The sequence below is a fragment of the Trachurus trachurus genome (genome assembly GCF_905171665.1).
Source record: "Trachurus trachurus genome assembly, chromosome: 23".
Taxonomy (NCBI): Eukaryota; Metazoa; Chordata; class Actinopteri; order Carangiformes; family Carangidae; genus Trachurus; species Trachurus trachurus.
Window position 1 is genome coordinate 11624071 of NC_139912.1, and position 27127 is coordinate 11651197.

The 27127-nt window shown below is 42.2% G+C and overlaps 1 protein-coding gene across 2 annotated transcripts in view; it reads left to right on the forward strand.

Moving 5' to 3' along the window:
• Window positions 1–27127, forward strand: part of plxna4 (plexin A4) — a 233008-nt gene that overhangs the window by 171149 nt on the left and 34732 nt on the right. For both annotated transcript variants that reach the window (XM_083999274.1, XM_083999275.1), the window contains exons 7-21: window positions 981–1134; window positions 3585–3684; window positions 4033–4147; window positions 11937–12137; window positions 13039–13135; window positions 15106–15296; window positions 18559–18710; window positions 19962–20085; window positions 21293–21429; window positions 22062–22229; window positions 22420–22513; window positions 24496–24735; window positions 24999–25145; window positions 26069–26303; window positions 26591–26733. In XM_083999274.1, coding sequence (XP_083855400.1) covers window positions 981–1134; window positions 3585–3684; window positions 4033–4147; window positions 11937–12137; window positions 13039–13135; window positions 15106–15296; window positions 18559–18710; window positions 19962–20085; window positions 21293–21429; window positions 22062–22229; window positions 22420–22513; window positions 24496–24735; window positions 24999–25145; window positions 26069–26303; window positions 26591–26733 — 2298 coding nt within the window. The remainder of the gene's footprint in view (window positions 1–980; window positions 1135–3584; window positions 3685–4032; window positions 4148–11936; window positions 12138–13038; window positions 13136–15105; window positions 15297–18558; window positions 18711–19961; window positions 20086–21292; window positions 21430–22061; window positions 22230–22419; window positions 22514–24495; window positions 24736–24998; window positions 25146–26068; window positions 26304–26590; window positions 26734–27127) is intronic.

Here is a 27127-nt window from a genome sequence, read left to right on the forward strand (position 1 = left end):
ATTCAAGGACAGTGTTTTTTTTTTTCTCCTGCTCCACCTGAAGCCAGTTTTTGCTGAAGTGCAGAAAGCTTACACAGCGTTTTCAAATGAAGTGTGAAAATTAGCATTTTATATTTCCCAGAGTCCTCTTTTCCCTCCCTGTCCAGCTGCTTGTATGCCTGCCCTTTTCTCCTCCATTCTTCACTGCCTCATTTGTTCACCTCAGTCTTCATGCTACTTTTCTCTTCCTCCTGTCCGTGGTCTCTTTTCATCCTGCTCTTACTTCAGCCATCTACATTCAGTAGGGCTTGTTCCATCCCTACTAACTCCTCATCTGTCCACTTACCTTGACTTTCTGCACTTATCATTTCTCTCACTTTTTGCCATAAAAACACCCCCTTTTTTCCCCCTCACTCAGCCAGACAGTCAGGACGATAAGATGTTACTGTATGAGAAATCCATGCAGCTCATTGAAGCCATGAGGCATTATAGGAGGTGGTCAGAGAGGTAGTAGTGCATGTGGCTGATACAGGCAATTGAGATGACACAAGCTTCAGTTTCAGGCAGTCTATGTCTTTCTACATCAGAGTGTTTTGATGTTGTTTGGCACGTCTCCTGCCTCACTCAAAAGTCCCCTGGTGGCTCCCCTGGCCGCTGACCGCCCCACAGATGGATCTTTATTCTGAACAGAACTTGCAGCTGTGCCTCTCACGAGTAATATGATGTTGAAGTCATATTTGAAGAACATATTGGCTCCTAAACTGATCTGAAGTGCTCGCAGATGTGTGAGTCTCATAGTTGGGACACAGATCTAACTTGTTTATCCCATGGATGCAATTATATAATGCATTTTGTCATGCTTCACCAGTGGTATTTCATACAGTTTAAGTGGCACAGCTTCACATGACTTCCATGAGCTCAATTCTTTCTTTTATTATATTATATTTAGTGTTGCATACTGTAGGATACTGACACACTTTTCTATTTTTCTTTTCCCACAGTTGGTGTTGGAAGCCCATAACGTCCCAGAACTTTCTGCGGGGGTCAACTGCACCTTCCAGGACCTGGCTGAGATGAACGGCTTGGTGGAGGGAAACCGAATCAAGTGCTTCTCGCCTGCTGAGAAGGAGATGCCGCGTATCATTGTTGACAAAGGTAAGGATAACCCTGTTGCAGCCTTATTGACCAAACAACTGCAAAACGGGATCAGGAAATTTACTATCCCATTTCTCAGTTTGATGCTGGTAGAATCAACAAGTGATCCACATTGGAGCACCTGTTGAATACACGCCAGGGAAGCACACGTTCATCTGGATGTTCTCCCTTCAGTCAGAACCATGCTAGACCTAGGGCTATAAGTGCTCTATGAATTTTTGTTTTTCTCATTGCTATCAGTCACTCAGCAGGCCTCGGAGCACTGCCTTAGGACATGTTTAGTAATTGAGTGAACATTAGTTATTAGTCTGCTGTGGGATTTATTTACCACCTTCGCTCAAAGTGGATATGTTCCAGAGGGAGAGATGGGACCCCAGTTAACCCCAGTGCAAAAAGGAGAAAATCAAGCTGCACAGCTAAGTGTTCTTACTAGAGCTAATTCAGAGCCTGGAGATTACACAGTCCCTGCAGACACTGCCACTGTTTCTATTACTTTCAAAGGTCTAACAGCTAAAACATTCCTGACGTTATTCGTTCCACAAGCAAAAAGGGGGAAATATTTTTTTTTCTCCTCCTTATTCCACCGCTCTTCACCTCCCCTCTCCGTGGTCGACTAAGCCCAGTCTAATTGAACCAAGCTCCCATCTGGGAAGGCCTGTCCCCAGGCAGGTAATCCTTCATTACCAACCCTCAATGTGTCCTCATGTTGCGATAATGAAGATGCCACCCTTCCATAGTTCCACAAAAAGAAAATGAATAATGAATGAAAAGAGAAAAAAGGACAGAAAAGAGAAAGACGGTGATCCATCAATAATGTTCAAAATTTACATACAAAGGAATGCTCCCCGATGGTTTATAGACAATGTATGAACTCTGAAGAAAATACTATTCAGTACTCTAGTTTGCTATTTTCAAAAAAAATGTATCTCTACAGTATATTGTTTCAATGTTGGATTCAAAAGCCAAATATGAGGCAAGTGTAAATTTAAAGTGTATGACCTGCATTTATTAACACTTCAGTGCTCAGCTGTACACGTGCACAGATACTCACATTTTTCCTTTATTTATTCACTGCACACACCTGAAGAGAAGCATCACACACACACATACACATACACAATAAAACACACTGCAATAAAAATGATCCACAGATAGACAGCACACAGATGAACAACTGACAGAGAGCCTGAGGGTGCTTTGGGGAATTAGAAGCATTTGTTCAATATTTGCCATGTCAGTCACATGTAACACCGGTGATACTGCTGTTATGCAAACATAGATGGGTAAATATGTACTCCAAGACACACACATTGAAGAATCTTGTGCTTCTTCCACACCCACAAACACACACACGCTTACATCCTTTTGCTATGTCAGGAAAAGGAAAAACATTCCAGGTTTGCCTATATTGGAACCTTTCATCTTCCATTTTTTACCAGCATCCATTAGTCTAAGCTGGGTTGAAAGAGAGAAAAGAAGGAAGAGAGGTATATGGAGTGAAGAGAGAGAGAGAGAGAGGGAGAGGGAGGGATAGATTTTGTTAGCAGGCTTCAAGGTAACATTTAGGTGGCCTAATTAGGACAGATCCGTTGTCAGCGGTGCTTTACTGTGATTGATGAATGATTCCTTCTTTGTTAGAGAGATGGAGAGAGACACGATGGAGAAGAAAGAGTCGCAGTGTGGAAGAGAGCAGGGAGACCTGTGTGTAGAGATAGAGTGGGGATGAGAGAGAGAGAGAGGTACAGAGGTAGAGTAGAGCGAGCAGTTAGATGTGTGGATGTGCTGTTGAATTAAACATGAACTCCTTCATTAGGGCCAGACAAAAGGACACACCAAATACAGATGAGGCGCAAGCTTACATACACACACACTTGCTCACAGGCACACACGCACACACACACACAGAATCACACACATGGTTTTTGTTTCATCTCCCTCCCCCTTTACCTTGTCAAAGACACTCTCAAAGACTTTTCCAGGGGAATATTTCCCATCCCAGGGGAGATGTGTGTGCACCAACTTGTATTGTCTCTTGTGAGGTGGAGGGGATAGGGAGACTTAACCCAACAAAACCCTTCTACGCTCTCTCTCCCTCTTAAGATACTACCTTTACCACTGCAACAGGCTGAGCACCTGTGGCTCAAAGCAGTGCAGTCATATTGTCTTCATGGGAAAATCTAACGCAACATGACACTGAAAAATGTGAACACGTGAATAAAATTGCTTTCACACAGGCAGAGGTCGTCACTGCTTTTGCTTGAGGTAGTTACAGTATGATGTGCTACCATTATCATTATTGCACAGTGATATTTTTTCCCATTTCTTTCAAATCTTGAATGAAACCATCAATTGATAATTTCTAAAATTACGCCTGCTGTTTTTCTCAAACTCTCTCTACCTCTAAGTACAGTATCACACTGTTAATGCTCACTCTGATATGTTTCTTTTAGGTGACCACCAGATTGTGCAGCTCTATCTCAAATCCAAGGAGACGGGCCTGGCGTTCGCAAACACCAGTTTTGTTTTCTACAACTGTAGCGTCCACAAATCGTAAGTCTGACTGTTTAAAGTTGCTTTCAGCTGCGTAAATAACATTTTTCACACACTCTATTGTAGGTGACAGAAAAGTAAGAATGCCACCAGATGGGACAAAGTGCGCGACATTTGTAGGCACTAGGCAGTTAGTGTTGCTCTCCATTGACATTTCAGGTTGGAGTAGCAAACCAACTCATTAGAATTCTTATCCCTTAACACTAATGAAAAAAACGTACTCTTAAAGTGTTTGAAATTGTATTGTATACATAAGTAAGTAGGCATATTGAGCTTTTCTTCTCCAGTGTATTTGCTGCAGTTCAATACTAATTGACAGCACCGTCTTCTCTCTCTTCTGCTTTTCAGCTGTCTGTCATGTGTGAGCAGTCCCTACCAGTGCCACTGGTGTAAATACAGACATGACTGCACCCACGACCCTCGCACATGCTCCTTCCAGGAGGGACGGGTAAAGAAGCCTGAGGTGAGTCCCGAACCATGGTGATAAAAGTGTTAGGCTGGGTTTACATTTTTCACACATGAGCACCAGTTATTCAGTCATCAAACCGCACTGCTGGGAGAGTGAAGCCCTCAGTGGAGGTTTGAGCTGTGTTCAGGGGGTGTATAGCAGCACCTCCGGGCTCAAAGACACTCAAACCGTGGCCCATTAAGACAACGTCCAAGAATCCCCCGAGTTTTACTGCTGACCAGCTCCGGACAGCTATCTCGTTGAGAGCCAGCTAAGTAATAAAACACAGTGAAATAAATTGAGGGGAAAATGTTTGGCTACGTGAGCCTAATAGCTATCATTCTAGGTTTCAAATGCAAAAAGAGTTATGTTAAAAGGATTGAGACACCTTTCAGCTGTAGTGCTTCCATCTGGCATGAGTCTCCTGGCATGTCTCGCTCTTGACTGCACATCAAAGGGCAGTGGAAGCTAATAAAACAGAGCCATTTCCTCCTGCCCATCCCTATTCCCAGCGACAGCTTAGTCTGTGTGAATTATCAATAATATTGGCAGCCAGTTCTACTCCCGTCGAAGCAGAGCCCACTGTAATTAGGCTGCTCTGCTGCAGAGGACATGCTACTCACTGGATGGGGTACATTCAGTGAATGGCCCCAACCCGCCTACTTCCTGTCCTGTGAGAGGGGTCTCTCTCTGATTTAGAGTCACTGCCACAGTGGCGGCCTTCAGAACAGTGCATGGAGGTAAAGAAAGGTTGGGTGTGTGCCTGTGTTTGTCTGTGACGTCTGGTGTCGCCCTGTGGCCTACAGTAGGTCTGTTTGTCTGCATGCGTCTTTGTATTTCTATGTTTGTATGTGCCGTGTTTACAGTTTTTTGCCTGTCTGTACCCCGGCAATTCACAGTAGTTTTCCAGGGAGGGTTTTACAGGGAGTTAGTGGCCTGTTAATCCTAGCCTGAGGTGAGCTATGATGAAGATCACTACTGCTCATGTCTGGGTTGGCAGGCGCTGCGCGACGGGCAGGGACAAGCTTAGCCAGATTGCCTCCTTTGATGAGCAGTCTGCTCTCAATTGTGTTATTCCACCCATGTTTCCCCCGAGCCATTCAACCTGCGCAGATGATATTATTTTCTTTTTCTGCCGTTTCCATTATCCTTTTGAACCTTCTGCTTAGTCAGACCCAAGCCCGAGTCTTTGCAGGTTTACTTTTCCAATTAACTCAGGCGCTGGTGGTCAATATTGACTGAGGATAATAATGTGTGAATCCACTCCTATTGTGTTGATGACTAAAAGAAAACCATAAATAAAGTGAGGGGGATTTGGTATTAGCACATTAATGACATCCCTTTTTTTGACATGTTGTTTCAGAAAAAGCAGGTGTTTTGCAGGCTTAATGACTTTTAATTTGCTTTTAATTAACCCCTCAAATCCAAGGTCATGCATTTGCTGCCAGATTTTTGGTTGCTGCTTTGAATTAATAATGTAGAGACACACACGACCATCCAATAGAATCATTCCCAAATTTGATGAAAGGGAACAAGTCAACTTTTCGTTATGAAATAGGATTGCCTCCTTCTGCTGCAGATAATTTTTTTGTGTACTATTACAATTAAGGGATTTCAGGCAGTGATCTGAATAATCCCTTAACGCTATGCTAATGATTGACGCCAGGCAAATCTCCCTACTGGTTGAGCTTGTTGTTAGTATGCATGGCAGGACAGAGTTAAAGCCAGGCCTGGGCGTACAGTGGGTGCCTTTCTATTCATGCCAGCAATGATATGGGCACTCGGATCAGTCGTTTGCCTGTTGGCACATTAACCAAGGCCACGTCCCTGCTTGCCCTCCACACATCTCAAGGACTGAGCTGTTCTGATGAGCCTCACTGACAAAGAATATGCATGCATGTTCCATTTGGTTACACTGAATAAATAGCCAAAAGTGATTCCTGACCACTGCTGTTCTTTTGATTAGAATATGACTGGGCTGTGCTTGTTTACACAATAAAGCGTGTGTGTGTGTGTTTTCTGGTCTTTTTCACACCGCATCCCCCATCCCTGAAATTCACAAATTCACTGTCATACGTACCTAAAGCAATTAATGAAACTCAGAAGGACCACAGGAGAATATTTCCTTTTCCTCTCCTCTTGACTAAAATACAATGTGTGTTTTGTAGGAAGATACAAAACACACAAATATATGAATTATACCAAATTAATATCAATTTGCCATGCAACATATATACTCATGCATTAGTTTCTTCTTGACTTTGTTCTGATAATCAGTGGCTTGGAGTTTATTCACCACACACTTTATTGATCAAGTGATCAATTTAATTTTATTAAAGAAGCTAAATGCCAGCAGTAATAGCTGTTAGTTGCCAATAATAGACAGCAATGGTGGAGAGAGGTGCTTTGGTTCGATTCAGATCAATGTCATACACAGGCGCTGACCACTGAAGAGTCAGTTGAGTGTTAGCTGAGTGAAGAGAAAAAGGATTTGTCAAAATTGGGAATAAAAGGAAATTAAGCAGTGAAGGGAGCATGACAAAATGAAGATACTGAAAGAAAAAATGACGAGCTTCATAATGCCTCTTAAAGTGGCATAGGGACCCTCAATGGATTTCATTTAACCTGGGTTGTAGTTTCGTTTTGCCATCATTACTATTAGTAATAATACTATACTCACCATGTGAGTTTCAAGTATCTGAAAACATACAGTAGTAATGTCTCTGAGAAATGTCCAACTGAGCAGTAAACATGAGGAGATGGATGGTCATAGCCTACCGAGTTTTAATCATAGATTTTACAAACAAAAACAAACCTTTTATATTATTATTATACATAACTGATGCTGTAGTAGGTGTACTACATTTTGGTTTTACCTTTAAATTAAGTGGCTTTGATCATTTCTCATTTGTTTTACAATCTTGGTGATGATCATAACTTGATGATCTGAAGCCCCATCAAACTTAATAGGGACTTATTGGCAATGTCCCCGTCCTGTCACATCCCAGCAGTCAGTTTATCGAGTATAGGGAGTTATTGTAACCAATAAAAATGATGACCAAACCCAAAGTTGTAATAAATCATTATGTTCCTGTAAGAGAAAGGACAAAGAGGCTCAGAGAGACCAAAAATGGCAGGAGAAAAAAGTAAGGAACAGCGGGATATAGGGACAAGGTGAGGAACAGCAGGAAAGGAGGGAGGGTGAACAGAGAACAGGAGAGTGTCTTTGCCCGAGGCTCTGTAGGAAATGATAAAACAGAGGCCAGTTAAGGAGAGCTCTTGGTAACCACAAGGTGTGTGTGTGTGTACGTGTATGAAAACTTAAGATCCTCTTCATCTTCACACCCTGCGCTGCTATAATTATGGGCCTCTCTCCCTCTCTTTCGCTCTCACCCTCCCTTGCTTCAAACTATGCCAAGGGCTTTTACATTCACAGTTCCCACTCTGCTTCCTACTTTCTGTCACTCTCCCTATCTCCACCCTTCACACCCCCACCAGCCTCTAATTATCAGATCTAAGTAGGTCCCCGAGAAGAAAAGAAGTCTGGAAAGGAGAGGGGGAGAGGGAATCAGAGTTGGTTGATAAGAGAAATGACCAGGGTCAGTGAGCTGGATAGGATGAATAACTGAGGCTTGGTTTAGAGAGAGATAAATGAAGGAGGAATAAAGCATGAGCATGAGGGAAAATCAGAGCTGAGGTCATACAAAACAATGCATCAGTGATGGAAAGAGGAAGAATGATGGATAATTATGTGTAAAAAAAAGAAAAAAAGAGCTACCGACATGGTTTTCACTCAGAATTCAGTGCTTATTATGTTGTTATGATGAGTCATGCTGTTGACAGGCACTTTTCCCTTTCTAGTGCTTTAATGCAAGCCCTTGATTACGTGACTGTAGGAGTGTCACTGACATTCACATCTCCACACAGGGCCACCTCCCTTCACGTTTCAGGTGTATTTTAGTCTATCTCGCCTGCTACTCAGTCAGTTATCTCTTCCTTCAGCCAGAAGAGAAATATTGAGTGGTCGTTTTGACCCAGGATATAAAAGTTAAATCAACAACTCTATAGTATTTGGTAGATAGTTTTTGCTGAATTTGTCCAGGTTTTGAAACATCCACCAAGTCAATGGTAGCATCTATCTCTAGAAATAGGTCTAGGAAATTTGTCTCTAAATAATCAACTTGACACTTAGACATGTCAGGTCAGTTGATCATTTTGAACAACCAGGGATCTAACTTGTATAGCATGTAAAGCTATACAAGCACTGCAAATGAAATGCACCTATCTGGCATTATTGTTGGAGTATAAATTGTAAAAACACACAGGCACATACTATTAGAGTTTATTGACGAAAAAACGCCATAATGATGGTGAATTTACTCTTGAAACTCCACTAATAAGTAGCCTCATAAAACACTGCAACGTTTAAACATAACTATCCTTCTACATTTCACTTCTCCGCACCGCTCTCCATCTCTACCTCAATCTGTTGTCTGGAGTCAACAGCCTGGTGGACAGGAGAGCCTCAAGAGTTGTAGATTTACATTTTTGTCTCTGCATAATAGCACCCAGCTATAGAGTACGTGCATATTTATGAAGCTGTGTAGTTATGTACTGTGCAGCTTGTGCACATGTACTGTATCTGTGAGGTGATTTGCTCCTCTGTTATTTATTGCACCTCAGTCATTGGGGGGTTGAGAGGGTGGCGAGCAGCAATAAACGCCCTGACATCAGATCAACTTAACGTTGACGTAAATCTTAGCAGGCGACAGCGAGCATGACTGCCAATGCGACAGGCATCAGTAGCCATCGAGGATATACACATGTTTGTCCAAACCAAACTGAGAGCTCACTTGGCCTGAGGGAACGCTGGCAATGATCACAGTGTGTTAGATGAGTGTGTCTGAGTTTACATGTATACATACAAACAGGAAAAACAGAGCTAAGTAGGAGGAAAAACACCGGCTATCAACATCGACATGCTTGCTGGTAGAATCCTTTTGTTGTTGAAGCAAACAAGGCATCTGCTCTGTGTGTATTAGATTTAACGCTTCCTGTGTCATGAAATAAAAGAAGTTCAAATTAAGATTTTTCTGATTGAAACAGAAAAGAGTAATGAAAAGCTGCACCATCAGCAAGGTTGATAGTGTGCAGTTAAGTGTGTGTTCACAAGCTGCAGTGCAGATGACTGGTTTATGAGTTTAGATAATCTGTGTGTGTGTGTTTGGTGTTTTTATGTGGAAGACTGTTTATTTTCTATTGTTTACCTGAGGCTTAGGCTGCCATAGGCTTAGATGTGTATTTGGAGCATACTGTATACTGTAGCTGTAAAAAAGAAATGTCAGTGTTGTAAAGAGAATTGTAAAAAGGTGTTAATGAAATGTGGAAATAGTGTGCATGTGTGAGTGTGAGTGAGTGTGTGTGTAGATAGCTGCTGCTGGAATTTTCATTTGAAGTTTTCCATATCCTTAACACGTTGTCATAAAGGTGCAATGATACAAGAGATGCTGTCTGGCTTTGACTTGTGGCGTTTATCTTATACAGTAATGGGATTCCAAGGCTACAATTTGTGTGTGTGTGTGTGTGTGTGTCTGTGTGTAGGCATACCCTCACATGCCAGTGAGTTAACCTTGAATCTACTTAGATGTACAAGAAACTGTCATGTTGGCACAAGTTCAGGGTTTCAGACACTTCAATGCATTTTAGCTGTGATGCCCTGGGTGCATATATGCATGTGTGTGTGTGTGGGTGTGGGTGTGTGTGTGTCTGTGTGCATGCAGTGCTGTCACCATATACCACTATCAGTGCAGATCTGTGTCTTTGGGATTCAGCTTAAGTCACCATGTTAAGTCATACTCCAGTGCCTCCTGTGCTTTCATTTCCACAAACCAGATCAGATTTATTGTCCCTATTGTTCAAGTGTATTAACTGGAAGAGATGTGATTAAAAATGGATTGCATCTCTCTTTGCTCTCCCACTCATTTTCGTTCTCCAAATACGACCCTTCATTCTTAGGAAAATGAGATTTGGAAGAGCAAACAGGCGTGCACTACCTCTTCCTTCCTCTCCTCCACCACTGAACTCACTCACCCTGTGTGTCATTTATCTATAATGACTTTGTGAATAGTGTCACAGAGCGTTCCCCTCTCTCTCACCACGCAGCCATCCAGTCAGTCACTCAGCCTAACCCAATCAAGTGGCTTTTAATGAACTTCAAACAAGTGTTATCACCCAGTTCAACGTGCGCTATGCTTCACCCCACCCCCCACCCCCCACCCCCCAGCTTCATCCATGCGGGGGTTCACCTTATCTGCTCTCCTTCTTTTCACCCTCCTTCCTCTCTGCCTCTTTGACATGCTAAGGCTCCTCCTGTCGCATACGCTTAATGGTATTTTTTGCCTCTCCCAGTCGCTGTGTTCTTTTGTTGTTCCCCTCTCTCATTTTGCCTATTTTGCTCTCTTTCTATCCACCGCTCTTCAGCGAAAACATGAAAGTTTGCAAAGTACTTAGGAAAGTGCTGTTCTCTATTTACTATCTTTACTCCCCCTCCTCACCTTTCACTTCTGCTTGTCAGTCACTTTCCTCTTCTTGTCACTGCTGTTTTTTTTCTTCAGTTTTCCTCTCTGTCCCCTCTGACTTTTTCTTTTTTTCTTTTCTCTCCATCTCTTTCCTTTTCCTTACCTGTCCGCCCCCTCTTTCCACCCCCCTCTTCTTTTACATAAATCACAAGTGTTCTATATTTAGCTACTCACACCTGAATTTATTGGCTGTTAATTTTAGACCTCCAATTGCTACAGTAAGTGGCTCATCTGTGTCTCCCTCCCTCTCTTTGTCATTCATTCTTGCCTAATTACTGCACAGGCAGAAATCAACCTCATTCTGATGCGTGTGTGACAACTCTTTTGCATGAACAAAAACATGAATCCAACAACCAAGCATACAAGTGCAGGCTGAGAGCTCATATCTCTGCATAACAGTGTGTTTCATTGTATCATTAACGTTCCCCTCCTGTGGCTAATGACAGTGGAGTACTGGTTGAGCTGGCTCTTCATTCACTGGGACTGTGAACGGGGTCCCAGGACTGTCTGACCGAGACACTTCATTGGTCTCAACCTAAAACAGTAAAAACAGTTCATGCTGAAGTGGCGTTGTCGTTAAATTAAATTAATGTTGGTGAAGTGCAGTGTGTTGTTGGTGTCTGTCTGCCACTTGATGAGATAAATGATGAGTGTTGATGGCACAATGTTTACTGGACATTGGCAGGTTTTAGGAATACTCCTGCTGCAATTACTGTAGCACCATCCTTAGTTTCTCCGAACAGATTAAACAGATTGAAACGGTTGATGTTGCATTTAAATGTAATTTTCAAAACTTTAAACTAAATAAACTAATCACTTTAAATTAATGAATTCATCTATAACCTAATTTCTTCTTTTTTCTAAGGAATAGATCAGCAATCTGATATGAATTAACTAATCTGAAGTGCTAGAATTGGCATCACAGATATGACTAATATGTGTGTAGTTGGAACTATGTGATGATGTTTTACAACATAAGGCTAAAATAATTTGAACCTGACTGACTTTTGCATATGAAAATATGACATGGAAAGAGCTAGATTTATATTTGTGGAAGTGGATCTCCAATAGAATTAGTTGTTTGCCTAAAATTGGACCAATCCTCCATAAAAATGCAAAATGCTCAGTTCATCCAAAGGTCAACAATTATATTTTGCAGCCAGGATGTCCCTGTATAACAATCGAGTTGTAATTAACGTCTCTATTCCTCCCTGTCTCTTGTCCAGGGGTGTCCACAGTTACTGCCTGCAGAGAGGATCCTGGTTCCAGTCAATGTGGTGAAGCCCATCACACTACGGGCCAAGAACCTCCCCCAGCCTCAGTCTGGTCAGCGGGGGTACGAGTGTCTGCTGACCATCCAGGGCAACGAGCACAGAGTTCCTGCCCTGCGCTTCAACAGCTCCTCAGTGCAGTGTCAGAACACATCGGTAAGGAGTGTGTGTGTGTGTGTATGTATGTGTATGTGCGTGTTTTAATATGTCAGGTTCTGGGACATATCATCATTGACCACCACCCACCCACACACCAACACAATCTCTATAAAGACGCCCCATTTCTATAAAAGTTTCCTATAAAAGAGACCATTAGACTTTTTCGATCTTTGTCACACACTTAGCCAGAGGCACACACACACACACACACGCATATACACACACTCATTCTAGCTCAGAGATTTTTGCTCAGGCTAGACAGTGGGTAGATGAGACAAGAGGCTGACTTTGTCTCACCTACACAACCATCCCTGTGATCGGGTTCCATTCACTGACTGAATAATACATTGAAAGCAATGGAAGAATAGCATGAAAAAGGCTTTATGCTAGTCTTGATGCTAATCATCTGTTGATACAATAACATCTCATCTTCCTGTCTATCTTCATCACTCTGAGTGTGTGTGTCAGTGTCTGTGTGTAGAGATGTCTGTGAGATCTGTGTGCATAATCAGAGTACAATCCAAATATTGTACTTTGATTGAGCAGTGAAGGAGGGAAACTGTAATTTGGCGGAAAATTACAATTCTAGCATCAACCCTCCATGCTGCTGGTCTTACAGAACCAAATGAAATATAATCTTCTCTTTGTACACTCCCTGATGTGTGTAGTGTGTGGCTGTGAATTCAGTGTGTATGCGTGCAGGGTTCATGTGTGTGTTTGTTGTGTACAGCCACCTGTTGGAGATGCGTTGCCCATTCAAAGGAGTACTGTGATACCACAGGCTTTGGACTTGGAGATAATAGACAGTTAAAAGTAGCTTAACAGCCTCTCTCTTACTCTCTCCTTTACTCTCTTCCCCCCCTATCTCTCCTTGCCTCTGCGGTTGCCATGGTGATAGTATTTCTACGATGGGATGGAGATGAGCAGCCTTCCCGTGGAGCTGACCGTCATCTGGAACGGAGATTTCAGCATCGACAACCCCGCCCACAACAAAGGTGAGTACGCAGAGAGAGGCATGTGTATACTCAACAAACACACACACACACACACACACACACACACACACACACACACACACACACACACACACACACACACACAAAGTGGCTCATACACATGTCTTACGTTAGTTATGACAATTAGCATAATGGTGTTATTAATTTTTTGGGCTCTTACTCTAATTTCAACCATCACGACTCAATGGAGAACCCCAATCCTAACCTGAGCCCAGTTCTAAGACCCGGTTCTGACTCTGAAACCAAATCAAAATTTGGTTTCAAATCACTCACACACACACACACACACACACACACACACACACACACACACACACACACAAACTTGAATCAATATAAACTTTTTCCATAGTTGTTCCAGTATTGTAAAAAAAAAAACACACACACATATTTAGTCGACATAGTCTGTGATAAACTCTCGCTTGGAGACACACATAAAGCCGCTGCCTCCCCATTGTTGCCCTTGGAGCCGGTCTCCATGGCAACAGGCGGGCGGTGTGCTGAGGTGCAGCATCCCTCCTCTGATGTTAGTGTGTAGAGTGTTTAACTTTAACACATCCTCTGTTACACATTACTTCTCTAGGTCTGTCTTTTTGCCTCCCCGTCTCCCTCTGCTTCCATCTGTCCGTCCGTCATTTCACTGTTGTCCATCTGTCTCTGCCCAGCTCCATTTTCTATTTTTCTTGCCTCCTCTCAAATATTATTTCTTTTCATCTGTTTCTCTCATTTGCTCTGTCAACACCGCTCTGGGAGTTTGGCAATCTATCAGGCTCTCTCACCATCGCCTCCCTCATGCTTTCATTTCATGTCTCTCATCTCAACAATTCAATGTTCTTTACTAGCGTAGATTACACAGGAGAATCATTGGCCAACGTACAGCTGAGCAAATAAATATCCAACATACAGTATAATGAAAACTAAAATTAAAATGATAAATCTGAGTAAGCAAAGCTAATTTCTTATTCATCTATAGGATTTATTTCTCTACCTATCTTTTCTCTATGTAACTCTCCATCTACTCTCTGTATATGAGGAATGACAGTTAAGTGCTAAATTTTTAAGCACTCAGCATTCAGCTGCTGAGCTTGATTCAGTTTGGCCACTGGCGATCCGACACTGAGTGTACCATGCTGGGTTAGGAAAACAGCAGCATGCTGGGGGTTGTAGTTTCCTGACAGGAAAACAACTCATTTTAACCAAAGGCAGTGGAGTGAGGCGTATAAGAAGCAAATTGTGAAAATGTGGATGATGTGCAACATGACACTGTGCTGCAAGGCAAAGTTTGTACAGTGTTTGTGTGTGTTTCCAGTTGTGCGCCTGAGTCAGATAGACTGTACAAGACATATCCTCGAGCACAAATGTAGAGAAGAAGGAGAAGCAGCAAAGTTCTAGAAAGAGCGGAGGGTGCATGAAGTGGAGTCCTCCTCTGTCCTCCTCCTACCTTTGTTTGCCTGTGGAGGAGGCAGCTCCCAGGGCATCACTTGATGGACAGATCACACATGCCTCTAATCACAATTAAAAAGAAAATGGTTGGCCCGTTGCCATGGAGATGATATGTTAAACGTGTCGTGGGTGAGCACAGGCAAGAGGCGGCAGCAGTGTGGGAACCTCAGAGAGACAGGGAGAGGGGGAGTGTACAGGGATGATGATAGATAGATAGAGATAATGAGACAAAGATATCAGCAAATGTCTCTTTCAGAATTTTGAGTTTGTTGTTTGCATATTCAAACAGTGGCTGACAGACATTGAGCGATATGAGTAAACAACCCCAATTGTAGTTTGTTGTGTGTGTTTGTCCATCATTTTAGAGGCTCATTCCCAAGATAATTTGACATGCATTCACAGCTCCGTAATCATTTGTACAGAGGTTTCTCATCTCTTTTTTTCTTCTCCTCCTCCTCTTCCCCTTGTGCCGTTACCTTCTCCCATCACCCATCCCTCCTGCACAGTCCATCTGTACAAATGCGACGCCCAGCGAGGAAGCTGCGGTTTGTGTCTGAAGGCAGACCCGCTGTTTGGGTGTGTCTGGTGTAAAGGAGAGAACCGCTGCACCCTCAAGCAACACTGCCCCCATCCTGAGAACCAGTGGCTGGAGCACAATGGCATCAACAGCAAGTGCACCCATCCACGGATCACACAGGTGAGACAACACATGCATCAGTATCACAATACATCCACAAAAACAGTTCACTTAACACATAACCAACAATATGAGTGAAACAAGGCCAACATCAGTGTAAGTTTTTATACGTACATACCTTAATTACAGTGCACTGATGGTAACATACTTATAGCCTACTCAGCAAAGCTCAGACAACTTGACAGCTGATCATTTCAACATAATAGCACAGGCTGAGTCACCATCAGCCATTCAGTTTGACAGCAAGAATAATATATTTCTCTCACACATTTAACATGATGATAATGCCATACTTGAATTACAGCAATCATGTGAAGAGGTATTTTAGATGTCTTTTCTTAGAGTGAGATAGTGTTTATTTCTTGTGGAAATCAACTCCTCTCTTACTTTCAGTGTGGTAACACTCAGATGGTCCATACAAGGCCTTAGAAAGAGACAAATCATCTTCACTCTTTCTAGTTATCAATCAACTCTGCACAGATGTTCACGCGAACCACCCATTTAACCCAGCATGCTCCGGAAAACCATGAACACAGTGTGAGGCAAATAGACTTGACTTGTGCAAGACGTATACAAGGGGCAATAGAAGCGGGGGTAAGGTGAGATGAAGGATAAGATGATACAAAGGAAAAGATGGATGGAAAGATGCCCAGATGAAGAGCAAGGAGGATGGATTGGGTTCACACGGAAGAGAGGTGTGGTGACATATGGGTAGAGTTAACCAGGATAGAGCCGCAAGAGGCTGAAGGGGTGGAAGATGACCCCCAACTTACCCCCTCCTCTTTTTTTCCCCCCATGATGGATGTAAGTGTCCCCTCTGCATCCTTTTCCCAAGGAGGAGTGTTAGGAGCAGATGGTGACTGACTAGAGCTGAAGGGATGAAGCAAAGCGTGAATAAAAAAGAGAAGGGAATCCCCTTCGGTGTCCTGGGGAGTGATGGGTTTGGACAGAGAGAGGGAAGAATGATACAGGAATGAAAGTGTAATCCCTTCTCTCGTTTCCTCTCCTTATGGCACCTTAGATCCACCAGCATACAGATAAGTGGTTGACCTTGGTGGAGATTTGGCCCCAAATCTGATAGATTTCTCCTGACCTTACACCATGAAACTGATCTTTTTAGGTAAGGAATACAAAGCAGTCAGACAGGAGAAGGAGACAGAGGAGTTTAAGGACGTAGATATCTTCAGAACAGTGAACTGAGTCACCTGACCTTCTCTTCTTCTCAATGATAACCTAAAACTGTGATTATTATTATCCAGGTGAAATCAAATCAACACTTGAGGAAGGTGAAGAAAAGATGATGATATTTTGTCCCTCGTTCCACTTATTAAAGAGTCTGGATCAGTCGGTTGCACTCTATTATTCCTCCGCTCCAGTGTTTGTCTTCAGCCTGAACAGTGGATTTATTCCTGGAGATGGGCCCTGTATTTCTCCTTACATGCCTGAGGCTGCAGCAGGGACATATTGCAGCCTTCTCACGTCCCCCATAAAAACTGTCAGCGGGTGAGAAGTGAGGACTTTTCCAAGACGACCAGGGCCCTAATGCATTCTAATACGCTTCATTATAATGACATCTCCCATCAACAATATGAGGGGGAGAGACTCACATGGAGAGATGGAAAAAGAAAGGGCGAGAGAGGGAGAAGTGATTAAGTGTTTGCTTCTACCCAACCGTCAATTATCTTGTCAAAGTCACAAATCTAATCAACGCCTCATTGCATCCCTCCCTCTCTCTCTCTCTCTCTTTCATTCTTTCGCCCCTACCATCTCCTTCACTATTTCTCTATAAGTTTCTCTCCCTCTCCATCCTCCATGTTTGCTAATAAATGGAAAGCCACGAAGCATTGTGCGCAATCTTTTTAATTGGATGTATTGTAGCTCCATTCCCAGAAGGTTCTTTTTTTCATTAAGACATCAGCAGGGAGCCTTATTAATCAGACATTGAACCGTACGATAACGATATCTCCCACATGACAGCCACAGGACTTGTGTTGTGCGTGACCTGGCTTGAGCCTGCTTCTGTCATTCGACTGACTGCTTCCTTTCAAGCCCGACTGCTTCAGTTTGCTGCAAAATTCCACTTCTTTGAAAAATAATCAAATAGTAAAATTAAAACCTTTTGATGCACATGCAGTCGTAACAGAGGGATTATCACATTACAGTGTGAAAGAGCTTCAAGCCATGAGATAAGGCCACACAGACACTCACTGAGCACTCTACCTGTGAGCACCACAGGGGGTCACGCACAAGTATAAACTGAGCAGTAAAACAATGAGAGTCTGAGCCTCGGTGGAAATCCTTGGGATCACTATTTTTCAAGGGAGTGGTGACACAGCACCATTAAAGCTGGGCCTCTGCCTGCAGCATGGAGGACTTCTATTTGGCAGAGACAGATAGGGACAGACCATTCTGTGTCCGTCTCTAACATCCATCCATCTGGGCTGGCCTGATGATGTGTACACATACACACACTCACACACTGTGACACACTCAGTGGCCAAAAAGTAATTGTGTGAGGAAGGTGTTGATGGATGTTGGAACCTCCTCATCAACAGTGAGAGATGTTACTGATAAATCAAAGGGCAGTGATTACTGCAAAGATGTCACCTAATGCCCAGGTTTTAAGTTAATCTTATGTAATAGATTGTTGAGGGTTTCATTGAATGCAGGATTGAGAAATGACAGTCCCTTGACCCTGAGTCTTGACCCCTTAGCTGTCACTGTAGCTATTATTTTGTCGTTTATGGTCTCTATTCTGCAGCCGTCTCTCCCACCCTCTTCCCTACTCTGACGGTTACATAACATGACGGATACACTTCCCAAGCATTTGGGAAGAAATGAATCATAATAAATGGCGATCACTCTTCACCCTTTTGTCCTTCCATACCTGAGTATTGCTTCTGAGGAGAGCCTTTGTCAATACAGTCGTTATACATGAACTAAAACACTAAAAGTGGAATCATTGCAGTCTGACTGGCTGGTGGCCGCTAACACTCTTCATCTCACACCACATAATTTTGGCTAAAATATGTTTGAGTAGGAGTTTATAGTCACACACCAGTAAACAGCCATTCCTACTTAGCCACCACTTAAACAAACTCTCTTATGATGATTATAATGTATAACATGGATGTACTGATTTTGATCATGCCTCATGTTGCAAGTAGAATGTGTTGCGCAATGTACTGATTGCTCTTTGTTTAGGAAAACAAACAAAAGCAAATCTCCAAAATCATCATCGTCTTGATTTGAATCTCGACAGATCACACCCCTGCGGGGTCCCAGGGAGGGCGGCACGCTCGTTACCATCCGTGGTGAGAACCTGGGGTTGGAGTTCAGAGAGATTCAGGATAACGTGAAGGTGGCCGGAGTGGACTGCACTCCTATACGTGAGGGCTACATCCCTGCTGAACAGTAAGTCACCTTCTACATTGATGCCTGATTCTATAACAACGGCAGCACCAAGTAGTAAACAACACATTTGCACCTTGTCATTCTCAACTGACATCCCCGCAGAGCAGTAAGCGCCAGCAGCAGCCAATTTATAGTAGCTATAAATAGCTTCTATAGTGATAATTACAAGGTATAATTATCTTTGCTGCACAATAATTTACTATTCTGTCAACCAAAATGAATGACTTCAGTGTTTTCCAGCTGTACTAGAACCATGGGGAGCCATCAAACTACATTTTAAAACAGCAGCAAATTAAATGATAAATTCAGCATCGTGTTTCTGCTTTTGCCATAATCCCACTGAAAGCACTCTGACAGCTGAACACTTGAGGCCCTTCAGGGACCAAGAAACTCGAGTCACACACAGACACAACGCTGTGTTACCTGTGTTGGCCACATGACAGAGATATAACAAGCCAGCCATGCCAACCAAATGAGTCAGACCACTCACCTCAGGATGTTTATGTGCAAGTGTTTTCTGTGAGTGTAAGGCAGCAAGAGCAAAAGAGAGGAACAAGAGACAATAAAAAAACTGATAAACTAATGCAAGACAGGCAGAAAATGGAGTTTGATTTAATGTCAAGTCACAGCAGTGCACATACAGTACAATAGACTTGCATGTGTACTGCTGAGAGCAACAGAGGAGAACCCAGGCTTTCATATTTCATAGCAGCACATACTCAAAACACACACATACACACACCCACACAGCCTCATAATCATTCTAGAAAGTTTGGGAGTTTACATTTACTTGACATTTGAGTTTAATCCAGTGCTTTGATTCCTTACAGGTGGCGTTTATCAAATTATTTTAAACTAGTTTAAAGTTGGCTTATCAACAGAGCCAGTGCTGCTTCTGCTAAGAAAGTAAGTTATGTGCCAGCACTTTCTAAGCAAACGCTGACCCAGCAGAAGAAGTAGCTGTATTTGAGGTCATATGTAAAAGGATGAAGACTTTTTCCTTCTCTCCCACAAGTTGGCAGAGCATGGGAGGTGAAGCCACTGCCAAATACTATATTATTTTACTGAGGATTTAACATAGGTTTGGATTCATCCTTATTGCCTAATCGCTCTTTACACAATGGCATTGAGAATCACAGCAGCGTCTTCCAGGGATTGTTACATGTGTTTTTGTTGTTTTTTGCATATCTGTATATACCTCTCCATGTGTTTTTTTGTATTTGTCCTACAATAATGCCAATGTGTTTCCAGGATTGTATGTGAGATGGGTAAAGCAGAGAAGAGCCAGTATACCGGGCATGTGCAGGTCTGTGTGGGCGTTGGAGAATGCATAGCAGAATTCACAGCAAATTCCTCCAAGTACTACTATTTTGTGGTGAGTTTCTATTTTCAACTCTTGTCCTTTTTGTATAAACATGTAGAACCTTTAAAGGTTAAAGAGGCTAGATGGTTAAAAGGCGTCGGATGTTGGAATTATTACTGCCTCTTTTGCCAATTTGCAAGAAGAAAAACTGCACTCCATATGTCACCCTTTGCATGTTAGCGCCTCACTGATTGTTGGTCTGCGTTCTCACCTACTGTGTTAATTCTATATGTACATGTCAGTTTCCTTGTAGTGTGTACTTGGCTGCGACTTAACATGTGTGGTTCTCACTAAGAGCTGTACTCCCTTTTGGCATTTCTCTCATGCATGTGTCAGCAGTGAGACATGACTGACAGTCACTAATGAGCAGAGAACGAGGAAGAAACACTGATGATTATAAAAACATCTTTCTGCCATGAACGCATAAAAACAAAATCAACACTTGTTCGTTGTTGTTTCGACTCTTACTCTACACACAATTAATCAGCATTACTCTCACACACGCGCACACGTGGTCGGAAATAAATTTGCAGTTGTTGCCATTATGTACTCGTTTTATGCAGTGTTATCGTTTTTACTGCCATCCGTTAATGGGTGCTGGCCGAGGTTTATTTCTCAATGGGGTCCTTGTAGAGGATTATATGATGTTAGGTCTAGATGTCACACTACACAGTAGGCTAGAGATGAGATTATAAGGAGGCCAAATGAACTGGATGGAGGCGGATTTACTGTAGCTTCAGCTTCCAGTGGACTACATTAGCTGCTGCTGTGTCAATTTAATTTGAAAGATTTCCACCGCTGTATAGTGTATGTAAGTGGGATTAGTCAGTTCACGTTTACATCAACACCCAGGGGCCTTTTCAGCCGAGAATGCTCATTCAGTTTATTTATGTTTTTAGAGTCCACATTTTTAGTCTAATAACAAGCATAGATTCATTCATGTGTGTCTCAGCCTCTGATTTTAGAAATCATTTTCCAATTATGGTAGAAAGCGTGTTTAAGTTTAACTAGCCTATATGTTTTCCACCCGTCTTATTTATTTAATTATTCCTATACTTTGAATACTACAAGACTCCAGTTCATCTTAACGGATCAACGTTTATACCCTGTACATTTAAGACAGCCCATTGTCTCTAGGGCATTTAAGCAGTTCATTGTTATGCATCATTTATTTTGCTACTTTGATTCAATTTGACTTTTGACCCTGCCTTTTCTCCAGATCCCACGGATTCTCAACCTCAAGCCCAGTCGAGGGCCGGTCTCAGGAGGAACCATTGTCAACATCACCGGCAGCCACCTCGATGCTGGGAGCAATGTGTCAATCATGTTTAAGGACCAGCCATGCACTTATCTCAGGTTAGTGGGGAACAAGCCAGAACTGACCATACCAGTTACATTCAAACAGTCCATTAACAGCACAGTCAAGCAGTGTTTCTCAAATATAGTAAGTACACGCTAGATAATTTTTCCCACATAAACTGAAACACTGGTTAAATAACTTGAGCAGAGAGAAAAATGGTTGTGACCAGGGAATTGTGCCTAGTTTTTTTCAATAGGAATGTTTAAAATATTGTTCAGTGAATTTTTTCTTTTAAAATGTATTTTTTGCTGAATTACAAATGGTATTTTCTAATAGAATAAATTGCTGGTAAAGATGTAGTATTACTGTTATCCACCATTTACCACTGATTAATGCACAATTCAAAGTTCAATCAATAAACTCTCTATCCATGTCTACTTAACCAAGCATTCAACCGTCTTAAATATTTGATTGTTATTGGTTTTTTAATCTTTTGGTAGTCTGGATCAACAACTAAGTAGATGACTCCTGTGTGACTACACAATGTGGTGTACTGGTTAATCAAAAACAATGTTAGATAATTAAAAGAGTCTGCCCCCTTTGTTCCTTTTTGAGGGTCATACAGAATAAGGCTGACAAATCAATTACTGTGCACGCAACTAATGCTTCATCCCATCTTGACTATTAGGAGGGGTGGCCAGTGGCTCACCTGCCGAACCCACGCCTCCCTGCATGGCTATGGAAACGTGTCCGTGTCTGTGAGCATAGACAGGGCTCATCTCCAGAGAGACCTGCGGTTTGAGTACGTGGAGGATCCCACAATCACGAAGATAGAGCCTGAGTGGAGCATCTACAGGTATGGTGCAAGGGGAAAAAATCAACACCAAATATTAAATAATCAATCGTCTCTGTCAACATACCGTTGCATCAGCAGTCTGGGCTTATGTCCATACGTCAGTGTCACTCCCAGTTATTCATATGACCATAATGGCCATATTACTAGGTCTCCCTTTTACCTTGTTGTCAATCATTTGTCTCTCTTATAGTGGACACACTCCAGTGACAGTGACAGGAACTAACCTGGACATCATTCAGACCCCACTCATCAGAGCCAAATACAACAGCCTTGAGACCCTCAATGTAAGTGTATGCAAACTGACAGTATTGAGGATGAAATGAACTGCCTTTTGGTTTACTTGGTAAATTTAATTGTTTTGTGTTTTTTGTATCCCTTTATTTGTGTATGAAAAAAAAAGTTTTTTTTCTGTGTAATATATGTGTGAGATTTTAATATTTGAATTTGCATTTTGTCTAATACGTGTTTTACTTTTGTGCATCAGTCAAAGTAAAGTAAACTGACTGACTGAATTAAATGAACACGATGAACTATCTGCACCACCACCGGTGTTTCTAAGTACCTAATTTCCCTAGATAGCAAAAGAAGTCAGCCATTGTAAATGTCAGTGATTTTTTTTTTCTAGAGCATGACTCAATTCTTTAATGCCACTTCTAGGTAAATGGGTCAAGGAAAAACACAGAGAGGACGTAGTCAAAATCAACAGGTTGCAGGCGAATTTAAAGGGAATGATGTAATTCCTCTCCACACCTTTGTAACAATAGAGAAGTCGTGACACTGAACTAAAAACCACAGAGATTGGCCCTTATCAAATTCTTTTATCCTCTATTCACCCTTTTACCCAAGGGAGGGTAGATAAAGCCATACAAGGATCCCTGTGATCTGATTGAAAGAAGAGGGAGTAACAATGGGTAGTAAAGCTATCTCCATGATCCATTTGAGCATGAGCTTGCACTGCGTTTAACATCTGTGCTCACATTAATGGGCTTTGTGTCACAAACTACTGTACTTTCAGCTTGTACTTTGAACCAACATAAATAAATGTGCCAACAGATAATTTCCCATACTGCTTATTTACACAGCTCTGTTTTTACACTGGATGAGTGGGAAGCTGAGATAAAGCAGAATCAAATCCAAATCTACTGTATTTCAGACAACACTTATGCATAGACAGGATTATTATTATTCCGTTTTTTTGTTTGTTTGTTATATTTTACAATATCTTTCTTCCCTGTAGAGAGACAAGATACATGTCAGTGATGTCCTGAAGGCCATGCAGGATTTGTCAAGTTTGATGTTCAAGGAGCCAATTAGAGTGACAGGCAATAGTTTGAGTGGCTGCATGGCAGAGGTTACTGTGGAAATGTGAAAAGGCTGCGAATGAGACAGAAATCTCTGTGAATAAACCCTGCGCAAGTGGTTGATTTGTCAATGCCCTGACAGACAGAGAGGAATGGGGACGTTAGAGGGATATTGAAGGGCCTGTGACATGACAATGACCAATTGGACAATCTGTCTTTGTTTACAGAGCTGACTTTGAGACGTGAATAAAGAACAAATAAAGAATTTAAATCACATCACTTGTGAAATGAGTCTGCGGCAAAGCCAAAGGAGGAAAAAAAAAGAGTGAGACAAGATACAAAAAATTTATAAGGCAGTGTAATTGAGTAGGAAAGTGGTATGGAGAGAGATGAGTGAGTGAATGAGTGCGTGTGACAGAAGAAAAGATCACAGGGAGGAATACCGGGAAAGGGGATAAAGAAGTGATGAGAGGGTGGGGGTGTCTTTCTGGAAATGAAGGAAGGGTAAGACCTAGTTATCACTCCTGAATCTTCACTCATCAAAGCCTGATTGTGGGGAGACTGCACCGGCTCTGTAACTGCACCTCATTTTAGGGCTTTCTTTGAGGAAAATACTCCAACAGGTTCTCTTTGCACTTTCTGAAATGGAGAAGCTGTGAGTTTGAATCGCGTCTCCGATGGGCTTAGTGAGATGTAAATCTGTAACTTAAAAGATTCACCCTAATGACTGTTGATGGGATGGCTTGGCATGTGGTTGGCACATTTTCAAGACCCAGTGTGATAGAGGTTTGCAAGGAGGCAAATGAGGGAACAGGGAACTTAGTCAGAAGTTTGGATTTACATATATTGAGATCCAGCTGGGAAAATGTATGAAAAAATATGCAAATTTGATTATTTCGACTAAATTTTTTTAGTTTTTTTAATTTTCAGAAGATATGGTCATTCATCAATATTTCTTCTCTCAGTTGTGCCAGGTGCTGAGCCCCACATCCATGCTCTGTCAAGCCCCAGAGCTGCCCATCAGCCTGGCCAGACATCAAGAGGTGCCTGAAAGACCCAATGAGTTTGGCTTCAAATTGGATGACGTGCAGGCTCTGATGGCACTCAACACCACCAATTTTATTTACTACCCGAATCCTGAATTTGAGCCTCTCAGTGTGTCTGGCGTGCTGGAGCTTAAACCTGGATCACCTATTATACTGAAGGTAGGGGGATCGATATCATCCATCCATACGTATTTACAATCTAGTGTTATTATTTATGGATTTTTGTGGAATTGTATCATGATGGTACTGCTTGATTTATATAGTGTCCTCTGCCTATACTCATCTGTCTCTTGGTTTAATAACTGTACGTAGATCATTTATGTAATTCTATCGTATAAGTCTAGATATAAATGTTTTCTTTGACCTCAAATCCCTCCCTTTGGTACTACAAACACTAAGCATGTGTGATCTCTCTCCTGCAGGGGCGGAACTTCCTTCCACCAACCAATAGTGGGAATGGAAAGCTGAATTACACTGTTCTGATTGGAGAGAAACCCTGCATGTTAACGGTGTCAGAGACCCAGCTGCTCTGCGAGTCCCCCAACCTGACGGGTCGACACAAAGTCTTGGTGAGTGCTGCAGCACGTGATCCACGAAGATGAGACACACACAACACAGACAGACAGACAGACACACACACACACACAGACAGAGAGAAAGACATGACAGATAGACTGGCTATGGTTGAGAAGGCAGGCAGACCTACAAATTGACTGGCAGTTTGACAGACAGACGAACATTCCTTCTGTTGTTTTCTATCTATCTCCTTGTCCATTTCCAGACAGACTAGAGCCCTAATCCAATCAGCTGTGTGGTTCCTGTTACTGCCCACAAGCAGACAAAAGACAAACAAATAAGCCTTCAATAAGAGGGATTAGGGCCCCAGCAAACTCAATAAAGATTCCATTTGTGGTTTTAAGAGGGCCCACTTTGAATGAAGCGCTTCCTGATGTTACCACCTACTGTACTGTAGATGTAGCGTCACAGAAAGAGACGGACACATTGATGCAAAACAATTAGTAGATGCATGAATAAACAAAAGTGTTTACACACACTGAAATGGCAAATCGATATGTCTGACTGCCTGAGCTTTCATCTTGATTTTCAAGACGGAGAAATGTTTCAAAGACCTGAAATTGATTCCCAGACGGTATATTATGTTAAAGTAAATAAATATTTGTGATATATTTTTTCCTTGAAAAATGCCATACTTCCTTGTGTGTTTGATCACAACTTATTTCTTCCTCTCTAAAGAGTCAAAATTATTGAACCTTCTCCAAGTGTTATTGCTGAAGTGATATTTGAGTGAAGCTGCTCTCTGATTATAGCTCTGGTACACTCAACCACTTGTCTCATCTTTTAAGTATCCACACGAGGTACTAACATATGGCCCTTCTCTGTGAAAGCCTTTCAAGGAAGTACTTTGTACATTTATGTATAGCACATGCATGCAGCAATTATGATCTGACTTTTTATTTTTCATTATCATCAGGCACGTGTGGGTGGTATCGAGTTCTCCCCAGGTGTGGTCCACATCACATCCGACAGCCCGCTGAGCAGCACAGCAATCATTGGCATTGCTGCAGCTGGAGCCCTGCTCATCCTCTTCATCGTGGTGGTGCTCATTGCCTATAAGCGTAAGTCTCGTGAGAGTGACCTGACCTTGAAGAGGCTGCAGATGCAGATGGACAACCTGGAGTCACGTGTGGCACTGGAGTGCAAAGAGGGTAAGGAGCCTAGTGCTTATACACAGGAGATATAAGTGAGTGTTTCTACCTCAAGAGATCCAATTTTCTACCTGGAAATGTTCGAAACGTTTTGGATTATTTATTTACTCTGCTTAACCAAGAACATTCAGATCAAAATGTCACTACACACAGTGGGACAGAACACATGCTGGGTTGGCTTGACCCAAGTGCTGGGTTTTCCCATTTAACCCAGAATGCTGGGTTGTTCATTTGACCCAAATACATATCATCAGATCATTCCCCTAAATATCTGTTTTATCCATCAGCTTTTGCAGAGCTCCAGACAGATATCCATGAGCTGACCAGTGATCTGGATGGTGCAGGAATCCCTTTCTTAGACTACAGGACCTACACCATGAGGGTCCTCTTCCCAGGAATCGAGGAACATCCTGTGTTGAGAGACCTGGAGGTATGTGGAGCATTTCACAGATTTTTTGTTGTTGTTGTTGTTTTTTGTAGGTAGAGAAAACAGTGCTCTGATAAAATGGCTTCACATTCTGCAGGTATAAGATACGTGTTTGTACATACAATTTTGAATCCAACGTTCACACCACCATGTTTAAGGATAGATACAGTATTTATACCATTTCTACCAATCAGGAATCCATCAGTTGTATGGGCAGAAGATGTGACCAATTCTCACTTAGTTAATGTTCTTTACTACCACTTGTGCTGTTAAATAGTGTAAATGGTTCTAGTTTGTGTACCTGTTCTTAAGTCTCTATCAAATAACAGTGACAATGCAATTAGCCTTATTTGAAAGAAATGCAAAATGAGCAAGCAAATTAACATTGCGGTGGGTC